This window comes from Misgurnus anguillicaudatus, chromosome 6 (genome assembly GCF_027580225.2).
Source record: "Misgurnus anguillicaudatus chromosome 6, ASM2758022v2, whole genome shotgun sequence".
Lineage (NCBI taxonomy): Eukaryota > Metazoa > Chordata > Actinopteri > Cypriniformes > Cobitidae > Misgurnus > Misgurnus anguillicaudatus.
This window is the reverse complement of record NC_073342.2, coordinates 26,448,076-26,461,669: the sequence shown is the minus strand read 5'-3', so window position 1 is coordinate 26,461,669 and position 13,594 is coordinate 26,448,076. Positions and strand designations below refer to the sequence as shown.

Here is a 13,594-nt window from a genome sequence, read left to right as displayed (position 1 = left end):
TCAAGAAAATTTTGGTTACCCCATTGGCAGATTTTTTGCTTCTTTTATGCACAAAATCACATAAATTAGACTTTTTTGGTCTAAAAACTAGACTTATTTTCTTGGGTCATTTTGCTCATCAAGAAAAGGCATGTTAATTTAAGATTTTTTTGATATTTTACTGAAAACAAGACAAAAATACTAAGAAAATATTTTCTTGAAAATCTTTTTTTTTTTTTGCAGTGTACATTTATCTTTTGCAGTAATGCAAAGGCCTACTTACTGACCTATAGTTTAAACACTTAGTATAATCATGTATACTGTATCCGTAGTCTCCAACATGGTGCCCACGGGCTCCAGGTTGCCCACACAGAGTTTGTGAGCACATTCTATTAATAGCCTTAATTTTAATATTTATTTATTACATCTTTTTATATTAGCTTGGCTTCTTTTATGTATGTTAACATTTTAAACAATGATACCCATTGTGGTAGCCCTTGCTCACAAAAAGGTTGGAGACCCCTGATGTGTAGCATAAATATAGTATAAAGTATGTAGTGTAAAGTATAATGATGATGCTCGTGTGGTTTAAAATTTAAATGAGCTTGAAAAAACTCTTATATTTGTTTTTAGGATAATATTTATTTTAAAGAATACAAAAATTCAAACAGAGGAAGGCTGGCATCACAAAATAAAAAACAGTCTGAGGAAGAACTTATTAGGTCTACTACTCCCCCCTAGTGGTGAGAAGATGCAGTGACATTATAATTATACATCTACCACAGCCTTATGTAAATTACGCATTAAACAGATTGAACGCTTTAGATTTGTTAGCATATTTTGGTTAGATAAAATGTAATTAGCAATACTAATAAAGCAAGTTAAATAAAGCTTCTATCATAACACGTTAAGGTTGCAACTTAACATGTATGTTGTCAGCTATATAAAAATGCATCAAGTTTATTCTTTTACCTGCAGCCCAGCATTTCCTGCCTGTCCATCTTTGACTATCTGTGAGATAAAGAGACCACAGCCAAACTCCAGTCCACCTCGAACACACAAACCCAGACCCTCCGGGTTAGTGCGATCCAGACGCACTTCCTTCAACTTCCTGCTTATAGCAGAAGACATTCAAAAATAAACAACATATGTAACATTTACTATGATTCATGTTAAAGGGGACATTTCACAAGACGTTTTTAAGATGTCAAATAAATCTTTGGTGTCCCTAGAGTACATGTGTGAAATTCTAACTCAAAATATCTTATAGATCATTTATTCTAACATATTAAAATTGTCACTTTGTAGGTGTGTGCAAAAATGTGTCGTTTTTGGGTTTGTCTTTTAACATGCAAATGAGCTGATCTCTGTAATAAATGGCAGTGGCATGATTGGATAGTGCAGATTAAGGGGCAGTATTATCCCCTTCTGACATCACAAGGGGAGCCAAATTTCAATGACCTATTTTTTCACATGCTTGTGGAGAATGATTTACCAAAACTAAGTTAGTGGGTTGATCTTATTCACATTTTCTAGGTTAATATAAGCACTGGGGACCCAATTATAGCACTTAAACATGGAAAAATCAGATTTTCATGGTATGTAAGTAAAATCATCAAACTATAAGGGGTGGTTTCCCGGACAGGGCTTATCCTAGTCCCAGACAGAAATGCATGTTTGAGTTGGCTCGATTTAAAAACATAGTGCACTGACATATCTTAACATACATCAGTGCCATTGTTTTGTCTCAAAATGCACATCAGTAACGTTTTTTGTAAGGTGTGTTTGTAAAAACGACTTAAATTTCCTAAAATAACTAAGGCATAGTCCTGAATTAATCTAAACCCTGTCAAAACTGCCCCTAAAGGTTTAAATAGTTTAAAAGCATTATGTCTGAAAGTATACAACCATTATAAATAGACAGGTGAGCACAGATAAAGCTTCCGTTTATTTAGAAAGTACGTATTTTTGCAAACATTTTAGTTTTGAATGACAATCATCTATTCATCCTCTGAGAAGAGGGACAGCGAGAGGAAACAGAATCTTGTTTTTCACGACCGCATTAGCATTGTACATCAGATTCGGTTGAATAAACCTCCTCTTTCTCTTTGCTCATAACAGCGTTCCTTCACCACGTCTGACCGAGCATGAGAGACAGCAATTACTCCGTTTGGAGACGAGAGGGGTGGCTGTCATCTCCTGTCTCTCTTTCTCTCCATCTTTATTCCCTTCTTTCTTATTCATGCACGGATTGATTTCTAGACTTCTCAGAAGCACCAAACCGCATCATGATAATTCTCACCTGGATCTCTTGGGCGTGAACTGGTCGTACTGCACCTGGTGTTTAAGAGGAATCAGGGGTCTGATGGCATCAAATAGGGGAAGGCGTTTCGGCTCATTAATGACCAACTTCAGGTCACCGACCAGGACAGGCAGGTCCATTGATCTAAATAGATTGCAGAGCAATTATAATAGGACCTGATTGAGAACATGAATACAGGGTCAAAATAATTTTCTGCCACATTGTAAATGGATAAAATCAATTGGACAAACAGTGCGTAAATATACATTTAGACTTTTAAATTGATTTAAAATGGACTTTTACTTGTTTCAGTGTATCCCTGTAATTTATTTTTTAAACCAGATATTAACTAAAATAAAGACAAAATGAAAAGAAATGTTATGCTTACACCACAATTTTACACCTTTTTGGGGAACTGATCTGTAAATAGTTTGCTTATAGTTGTTTGTCCATATAAATTGGAATAGTAGAAAGGTTTTCATTGACCTTGAGTGATTTTGAGTAAACTTATTAGTAGTTATTAGTGCTCCACTTTTTGGTAATATTAATAGTTGAAATTTATTTTTATTTGGCAATAATGAATTTGATGCTCTATGAAAATAATGTGCTTCATCTGGTGACTCAACCCTGCGTAATATGATTATCAATTAAATTAACATTTAAAGGATTAGTCCATTTTCTTAAAAGAAAAATCCAGATAATTTATTCACCACCATGGAGATGTCTTTCTTTGTTCAGTCGAGAAGAAATTATGTTTTTTGAGGAAAACATTGCAGGATTTTTCTAATTTTAATGGACTTTAATAGAGCCCAACAATTAATACTTAACTCAACACTTAACAGTTTTTTTCAACGGAGTTTCAAAAAACTATAAACAATCCCAAACGAAGCATAAGGGTCTTATCTAGCAAAATGAATGTCATTTTTGACAATAAAATGACAAATATACACTTTTAAAGCACAACTTCTCGTCTAGATCCGGTCGTGATGCACTAGCGTGGCCTGACGCAATACGTCATCACGTCAAGAGGTCACAGAGGACGAACGCGAAACTCCGCCCCAGTGTTTACATGTGTTGAGAAAGAGGACCGTTCCTACGTTGTTGTATGTCAACTGATACTAATTAATGTCTTTGTGTCAGTTTATCGTTTACAATGGTCCGCAAATGTGTGTTTTATATATGTAGCATGTGACCTCCCTACGTCAATACGCATTTACGTTAGGTCGCGCTGGACCGGACCTAGATGAAAAGTTGTGGTTAAAAAGTACATATTTTTTATTTTTTCTTGTCAAAAATGACAATCGTTCCGCCAGACAAGACCCTTATGCCTCGTTTGGGATCGTTTATAGTCCTTTGAAACTCCGTTGAAAAAAACTGTTAAGTGTTGAGTTAAGTATTAATTGTTGGGCTCTATAAAAAAAGTCCATTAAAATGAGAAAAATCCTGCAATGTTTTCCTCAAAAAACATAATTTCTTCTCGATTGAACAAAGAAAGACATCAACATTTTGGATGACATGGTGGTGAGTAAATTATTTGGATTTTTCTTTTAAGAAAATGGACTAATCCTTTAAGCATCAGATTAAAAGCTCTTTGAGGTGTAACTTTATGTATTGATTATAGGGTTTTTTGTTTTAATGTCTGAATGAATTAATGCTGAATTTTATGCCCATATAAAGTCACAGAGGCAGCTTATGAATTTAGAGACAGCTGCTTTATGAATCATTGATATTTTACTCCTGACTCAGATATCAGAGACAATGGAAAGTAAAAGAATGGCTGCCCTTGAATGAAGGAGGAGAGTGGAAATTATATGATCCAAGTCACTCGGTTACTTTTCCATTGGATCAAGCCTCTTATTCCTGTTCAGTGGAGCAGTGACCGACCTGTCCAGCGGAGCAATGACGTTGACTTCCATTTGAGGTTACAAAAAAGACTTTAAGGATTGTTTGCTTTGTATTGAGCAGCTCTTATTATTGCACATCAGACATTGAACACTGTTGTCCGGTTGAGTTGACATTTGATCAACAAAATTCCAGGACTACTGTTGGAAAATTACTTTATTATTAAATTAAAGTAGATCAAAACCTTTGAGAATGATAATACTACCCAATCTTTTGGTATTGAGTATAGACATGCATGGGCTGGTTACCGGTTTCATACAGAGGGTTATGAGCTGTGTTCACACAAAATTGATTAAATCATTAAGTCATGTAATTCATTTGATGTTTACATTTAATATATATCACAAAATATTTTTATTTAAAGGCTTTATTTTTTACATGGCATATGATGTATGTTGCTTAAAAGTAAAATGTATTGTGCCTAGGGTTGCATAACAATTAATCGTGATTAATCTATTGCAGAATAAAGGTTTTTGTTTACATCATATATTTGTGTCAACTGTGAATAATAATTATGTATATAAATATGCACACAATTATGTATAATTTTAAGAAGAAATATATATTAATATATATATATATATATATATATATATATATATATATATATATATATATATATATATATATATATATATATATATATATATATATATATATATATATATATATATATATATATATATATATATATATATATATAAATGTATATATATATATATGTATATATATATATATATATATATATATATATATATATATATATATATATATATATATATATATATATATATATATATATATATATATATTAGGGCTGTCAAAATTAACGCGTTAATAACGCGTTAACGCAAATTCATTTTAACGCCACTAATTTTTTTAACGGAGATTAACGCAACGCGCAATTTCTGTTTGACCCTTGGTCCAGCCCATAGTTGAATGAACAGAGACGCAGACAAATGTGACTCTCTCTAAATGAGTAAAAGGTTTTCATAGAAATAAGAACATTGAGCAAATCGTCTACCAAATCCAATGCTCTAAATGCTCGTTGGACATCTGATATGATCTTTATTTATACGTCTGAGAGGTGTAACGTTACCGTCCTCCTAATGCTTAATCTAATACAAAAATGCTTCTCAATTCATTTTGGTTTCGCTTTTATGCATGACTTAGAAAATAGACTGCAGGACTTGCTTGATGTTAAAAGAGTCATTAAGAGAGATAAAGTTCGGTACCTGATTAATGTTAAAGAGTTATTAAGAGCGACAAGACTCAAAAGCGATCCCCTCACGCTGACTGACTGATATCTGAAGCGCGTGCACACAGACGCGCGAGTGCGCGACCCGGATATATAGACATCTACACAAAATTACAGTTTTACAAATATCTGTTTTGATAAGAATTCACGCAGGTAGGCTCTATAATCTGTTATGTTTTAAGTAAATGTTTGGTTAACTGTTGGGTAAAACTATCTGATGTGTAACATTATATTAGATCACTTAGATTTTAAGCAGTCTGTCTCAATGTCAATCAAACAAAAGGAAAAAAAGTTGAACATACATTGATGATGTTTTTGCTTTGTGTGTGCTAAATCTATTAGTTTTACCAGTGATTTTAAGGTATTGATGTGGTAATATAATGTATGGATGTGGAAATTTTTGTGGTAATTTGACTCTTTCAACTTCAAACACGTGTAGTTTTGTCATATTTTGTTATATTTCAACAAATCATGCATTGTTCTATGTTTTAATAGAGAATGTCAAAATATGAACAACTATTTTTTTAAAATTTGCTAATTCCGACTCAACTTGCCTGCACAGGTCACAAATGATGCAGCAGCAAACAAAAATGGAGAAAGAAAAATCTTCTGAAAGGAAAATTCATATACAAAACAATGGCTGGTGATTCTGTTAAAATGTAAACAGGCTGTTGTTAACATACATTTGCATAAAGCATCTATATATGTATATATGATTAGAATATTAAAAACCTGAAAAGTGTTAAATTAGGGTAAATTTAGAATGGATAAAAATGTGCGATTAATTTGCGATTAATCGCAGTTAACTCATGAAATCATGCGATTAATCTAGATTAATTTTTTTAATCTATTGACAGCCCTAATATATATATATATATATAATCCAGAAATATACGAATGTATATAAACATGTAAACATTTCTTAAAAATATACATGCATGTGTGTATTTATTATACACAGTACACACACATATATGATGTAAAGAAAAACCTTTTTTTCTGCAATAGATTATTCACGATTAATCGTTATACAACCCTAATTGTGTCCATTTGAAAAAATGTTGTTCGTATACGCAGACCATGCCTAATTGAGGATAGAGTATTCAAATACTGTGGAAAATTAAATCTGCAATCCTTCACTTTTTTGGTTAAAAAGAAAAAGTGTTTTCCTTACCTTACCACAATTTACAAGGCTAAATCTAAAATAATAATAATCACATTTTGCAGGAAATTTATTTCTCAATAAATAGAAACGTAAGTACATAAAAGTCACCTGTAATTTTATGTTCTTTATGGTGATATAAAGCTAAAAGTTACCAACTGCAGCTTTAAATGACTTTCAAATTAAAGACATAACTTCTCTGTATACACTTGACCAATGCTAAATCTTTAACAACTTAACAATATTTATGTAAACAAAAACACCTTTTAAACACGTCTCCCCAGCCTTCAATACATTTCTTTCTTGTAAATGCAGCCTTGTATACTGTGCTTTTTGTTTAAGACAAAATGCTGAAAGCGCTGTGTAACGTATGACAAAATAAAGATGTTTGTAAAGTAAGAACCACTCCTTTGACTTTCTTTAACAGGGAGGTATTTGAAAAAAAACTCACTGATGGTACATGCGGAGAACATCATAGAGATAGTCCTTCTCTGCTTCATTGTCAATCAATAACTCCACCTTGAACACACAGATTTCAATCAGTTCATCATTAATAATCGCAAACTTAATCTTAATCACATCTTTACCTGGTGACGACTGATCTGCTGCAGAAAAGTTTTAAGGAAGCGTTTTGGCCAGTCAATGATGTAACACATCTCTCTCATTGAGAAAGAGACCAAGACCAAGAGGTAAGAAGAAGGTTTGAGACAGAGCGAGAGAGAGACAGAGGAGGTGGAGCATCAATTGTGTTTGCAAGGAAAAAGTTTTGTGTTGTTGTGTTTGGTTAAATACGTCAGGTCAGGTGGATCTTTATTCTTTACCCGTACCATGAGCAGCATTTGTGCAGTTCTGATCCATTGGACCTGTTAATGTACTTGGCTCAAATAATGCACTTAAGTATCACATTACAAAAGTGTGTTGACGCTCTTACCATTAACAAAGTTTACATAAGTACAGTTTGCATGAAGTTTACACAAATTAAAAACCAAGCTTTTTATTAAAATAAACAGTAATATCCTAAATAAATACATTTGATTTATTTTAATAAAATGTATATTAAATTAAATTTAAAAATAAAATATTAATTTAGATTAAGTGCTGTCATTAAAAACCATACATTTATAAATAAATAAAATAAATAAATAAATTTATGGTTTTTAATGACAGCATTGCAAGACTTTATCTTAATTAAACTTGTGTTTGGTGGAAATTTATTTCTGTCAACCTTGGTTAAATGTCAAGTACAAAATAAAGGCTACGTGTAATAAAACGATGCCTGCGTGCATAAAGGGTGTATATGGTGCCATAAATATTTTTGACAAGACCAAATGGCATTCCACCTTTGGACAACATTAAACTGTAAACTGATAAAGGTGACGCCTATAAATGAAATCATCAGTTAATCTCTAGCCAAATCAATTCAAGTCTAATAAAAGGCTAACAATATAACATTTAAATATTTATACCAGAAGGAAACAAAATACAAAGGTTTTCATTTTATTAGGTGCACAGCTTTCGAACCCCCATCTACAGGCAATTACACCCCAACAATAAATGCAGCAATCCATTACGCGTGAGCTCACAGATCTGTGGCTTCATGTAACACTGTGATAAACTGTCTATTGTGTGTCTCTGAACAGATGGTACAACTCTAATATTACACAAACTTCACCTGAGAAGCTTTAAAACAATAAATACATAATACTGTATACTTTCACAAACAAAACCTAACGTACAACAAAGTGTTAATTCACGTCTGAGGCGAAAATATAAAATAAAACTTGCTGTACAACAGTGCCCACTCCTCTACACCTGTCACCTGTTCAGCCAATCAGGTAAGCGAACGTCGGGTGACGTCATTCTGAAGCCTACCTTTTACCTGAAATTATGCCATTACTGGCACCTTTACCGTGGTAAAAATATGAATACGTTCATCTTTAAGTTTAAACTAATTTATAAATTACATATTTAGCGTGTATGTGTATTTTGTCCTCGAGTCGATGTAAGCATATCTATCTGAAGTCGAAAATATTCATTATGACACCAGGTTTATCGCATTTTCAGTCCAAAACCAACATTATCAACAAAACAACGGCAGTTTCTGTGTAAACCTAATGCTGCCATATCGAAAACTGAACGTGTTTTACGTGTTAATAATTTAAATAACGTGTGAAACCATAAAGGATGAGTGTTCTTCCGCCACTTCTGAGGCGATTATCTTACAGTAGCCTATACGCTATAATAAATATCCCACAAAACAAAGCAATAACGCGCAATGTAAAAAAAACTATAAAACGTATTACCTTGTGTCGAAATTCCCTCGCTACTTTTCGCTCCATGATGAGTGAGCAGCAGTTTTTGTCAACGGTCACGGTTGCTCTGCTGGGGACGCGCTTCACTTGTGCGCGCGCCCCGGTCAGAGGTCGATACCTGCTGTTGATGTTATCACGCTGTTCGCTTTATTACACAAGAGTTTATGGATGAAATGTCAGCAAAGTGCTCCGTAGCCTACAATAAAACGTCAAATATATTTTTTATCTCGCAAACGTATTCCGTTTATTTTGCCTTACAAAAATTAACCATGTTTTTTCAACAGTTACAACCAAAAAAACATGGTTTTGCTAATCAATACACCAAAAACTTGGTTACTGCACTTTTACCACAAAAAAACATGGTTAATTTTCGTAAGGGTTAAGCTATGCCTAAAAAAATAGCATCTTATTGATAACACAATCTCATAGATAACATTTCAATAAAACATTTTACTAAACTTGTTTGTTAATTAAGTTTAAAATGAGAAAACAAATATTTTACTTCGATGAATAATTTGATAAATCATCTAATACTGAGAAAAATCATGTTCAATCAAATTCAAGCATATCAATAATTTTATATATACATATTCTTACACCAAATAATGCTTTAAAGTTTAAGTGCTATAATTGGGTCCCCAGTTCTTCCATTAACCTAGAAAACGTAAAAAAAGAACCCAGTAGCTTAGTTTTGGTAGACAATTCTCTGCAAGCATGTGAAAAAATAGGTCATTGAAATTTGGCTGCCCTTGTGATGTCACAAGGGGATAATACCACCTCTTAATCTGCACTATCCAAACACGGCACTGCCATTTAGTGCAAAGATCAACTAATTTGCATTTAAAAGAACACACACAAAAATTGCACGTCTATCTATCTATCTATCTATCTATCTATCTATCTATCTATCTATCTATCTATCTATCTATCTATCTATCTATCTATCTATCTATCTATCTATCTATCTATCTATCATCCATCTCATTACTGTGTTTAGGCCTATATGTATTTTCCGGTAATGTAGATTTAAAATATGCATAAACAGTTTTGGGGTAGACAAAACAGGACCTCACTGTTTACAGTTCCTATCAATTCCTACTGCAGCGATGTTAACATTTCACAGTTTTGTTTTGTACTCTGTGTAATTCGCAGTATTTTGCTCAGATTCTGTGTGTGTTCTCCATCCCTGCTGTACAGGGGGGCTTAGTAATTATCATTATTTATCACCATGACAAAACATTAGACCTAAAGACCACACACGTTCACAGGATAATGTGTATGTGCTTGTAAGTGTCCTTCGCGTTGGTTCGGGCATATTCTCGCGAATGTGTGTGTGGAGTGCTCATTTTCAGGGGAAGCAGCCAGGTTGGCCCCTGCTGGTTCAGCTGTTGGCAGTGTGGTGCTCTTGGGGGGTTCGAGGCCCGTCTCTGACCCAAGGGCTTACGGGGAGAGATTACAGCCTGAAATACTATCTCATCTACCCACCATCAAAACACATAGAGGCACACAACTTTAGAAGGACAGAACTCAGTACGGATTCGGGGGCAGGATCTTACACAGATTTACTAAAAAAAAAATGATCCTAACATGAACATTACAGTTTGAAAAAGAAGATAAAAGTTAAAAGTTATATGAAGGGTGTTTATTTTAAACCATCCATATAAATGCTAAGAAAATTTTTTTTCACTAATTTTATACAAACTTATGATTTCTATGCATGCAAAAAATAAATATTTTTTACTTACATAATACTATTAATACGTTATAAATACAATATAGCTCATGCATATCTATTGTGCATATTAGAGAATCATGAGTTATAATTTTGCCATTATCCCTGATTTAAATCACTTTCCTTACTGTAATGAAACAAATAAAAAATGTCAATGTGCTAAACATTTCTAATAATATTAATAAAGTTGTAAGCTGTTAAATGCTCAGTAACCACTAGGTGGCAGTATGGGAAAGCAGGTAAATGATACTGTCATGCTGTGCTACCACTGGGCCTAGAAAGGGCAAGACAGATTTGCCTAAGCCTCTTTTATCGATTAAAGTAATAGTTCACCCAGTAACGTAAATTCTTATTTTCTCATACTGACACTGTTTCAAACTGGTATGCATTTATTTTTTCAACCGAAGTCACGAAAAGGTGCATACATAAAAGAAAAATATTATTTTGGGAATGAACTATTAATTAAAATCAATGTAGATATTTTGTTGCATTTTTAAGTTGCATAAAAAAGTACTTTCGGTCACATAACTCGCCTAAGCTCACTTTTGGTGTGCTGGGGCGTCACACTTCATGCCCACAGGAAGAAGCACATTGTGGAGCTGTTGAAAGGGAGCAGGCAAATGTGTTAGTCTTGCACTTAGACTTAATGCTTTTGCACCTAAAACAATGTGTGGGGTTTAAGGTGTGACTTTTCCAAACTAACAATAGTCAGAATGCATCCAACTATTAGTGTAAACCTAGATTTTTACATTTCCTGACATGAATGGCGCTTAAAAGTCATCCCCTGATAACAATCACTAAAACTAATCCAGGTACTGCAAGTCAACTTGACCGGTACTACTAATACGTTAAATGTATCACTCCATTAAACAAAATACCTAACAGCCTCCAAAATATTTCAAATCAATATTTAAGCAGAATAATGTATATAACCTAACTTAAAATGTAATAGAGTTGCTAGGGAGGTTCTGGGTGGTTGCTATGGTGTTGCTTAGTGGTTTCTTCCTGACTCCAAGTCTCCATAATGGTCTGATTTGTAGATATTGCACAGGTTTCTCCTAAAATGTAATATCCTGCTGTAAACCATAAGCCAAAATGCTTAGGAAAGCAATAACATGCATCACATGCTTCATATTTTTCCCATGTCATGGTAGCCTTAAAGGTCATTATAAGTTATACTAAAATAGCTCTTATATATATTTTCATGCGGGTAGTGATCATTAGCAGGGCAATTCATCATTCGTTCATTCCTTGAGTTGCTGGAAGTCTTCTGGTTGTTAGGAAACGTGTGTCCTGAAGAGACGTGCGGTACAGTGTACGGTGACACACCAACAGTAAGTCATGGTGGCCTGGATATCATGTTCCTATACAAGGCAATTCAAAACCGGTTCATCTATGCGTCTTGCTGTGTGACAAATTACGAGCTCTGTTGATCTACTTCAAAAATATATTCATGCAAAAGAGAAAGGAATACAGCTATGTTTTGTAATAAACAAGTTTTGTAGTTACATAGTCCTAAGTCCAAGTTGTGCTATACTTAAGAGATATTTTTATTTTGTGTTATATAATTTTAAGATAACTGTTGCATAAAAATGGTTTCTTTCTATGACTGGGGCCCTCCCTTTATAAAAAGTCCTAACATATACCATTTAGGTACAGATAGGTACCAATTTGTACTAATTTGCACTCTTTGGTACCAATATGTACCTCTGAGGTACTAATTTGATCTCTTTAGGTGCAATTGTGAACTGTACTTTACTGGAGTGGTACAAAAGGTACCAGGGAATACGGTGGCCCTGAAGTGCAAACCACAACAACAAATTACTAAACAACAACTACAAATTAAAAAACACTACAGCAAATTAAAAAACACTACACTACTTCCGGTTCAAAAGCCGAACTGCAGTGTCGTCCAATCAGCGATGTCTCATGTTGCCCACTGGTACCTACCTCTTCCGGTAGGTTAATGTAGTTGTGTTTTTTAATTTGTAGTTGTGTTTTTAATTTGTTGTTGTGTTTTTTAATTTCTAGTTGTGTTTTTTAATTTGTTATAGTGTTTTTTATTTTGTAGTTGTTGTTTATTTTGTTGTAGTGTTTTTTTAACTTGCTGTTGTGTTTTTTATTTTGTTATGGTTTTTTTATTTTGTTGTAGTGTTTTTTAATTTGTAGTTGTGTTTTTAATTTGTTGTAGTGTTTTTTAATTTGTAGTTGTGTTTTTTAATTTGCTGTAGTGTTTTTTTAACTTGTTGTTGTATTTTTTATTTTTTATTTCTTTTTTATTTTGTTGTAGTGTTTTTTAATTTACTGTAGTGTTTTTTATTTGCTGTGGTGTTTTTTAATTTCTTGTGGTGTTTTTTAATTTGTTGTGGTGTTTTTTAATTTGTTGTAGTGTTTTTTTAATTTGTTGTTGTTTTTTAATTTGTTGTTGTTGTTTAGTAATTTGTTGTTGTGGTTTGCACTTCAGGGCCACCGTAAGGGAAGTCAGTTCTGAAGCTAAAAGTAAGGTTTTAACCATAGATACGCCATGATATTTATGTAAATATTAAAAAGAGAGAACACAGAATAGAGTTTTATTCTAAAGCTGCATTCAGACTAACAGCGACTAGATGTAGCGGAGCAACGCAATCTCATGCCCCATTCAGACAGCCAGCGACCAGCAGTAGCAGAGCGACGCGATCTCATTCATTTTATTGGAAACCTGGCGACTTCCGGCAACACGAACAAAAGTGATCGTTGGCGACCGTATGGGCGTGTCCAGTGACACGAGAAAGTTAAGAAAAGTTTAACTTTATGCAAATGTTGAGCGAATTTCGGGAGCGACTACCAAAGAGAACGAATCAGTGGAGTTCATATCATCCTTCTCTCGTCAGTTACTGGAGTGGATAGTACTCATTTGTTTATGACAAGCAGATTTAGAAACACCTCATTGAAAGAGACGGGTGACACA

General features: G+C 33.6%; 1 protein-coding gene across 1 annotated transcript in view; it reads right to left on the bottom strand.

Annotated features, from left to right (window-relative positions):
• The window catches only part of ush1c (Usher syndrome 1C), a 28,105-nt gene extending 19,039 nt beyond the window's left edge, over positions 1-9,066 (bottom strand). Inside the window, exons 1-4 of the mRNA XM_055193032.2 lie at positions 8,907-9,066; positions 7,055-7,122; positions 2,282-2,425; positions 952-1,090 (exon numbers count right to left, since the gene is read on the bottom strand). Coding sequence (XP_055049007.2) covers positions 952-1,090; positions 2,282-2,425; positions 7,055-7,122; positions 8,907-8,942 — 387 coding nt within the window. The 5' untranslated portion in view covers positions 8,943-9,066. The remainder of the gene's footprint in view (positions 1-951; positions 1,091-2,281; positions 2,426-7,054; positions 7,123-8,906) is intronic.
• Between the last annotated feature and the right edge of the window lie 4,528 nt (positions 9,067-13,594).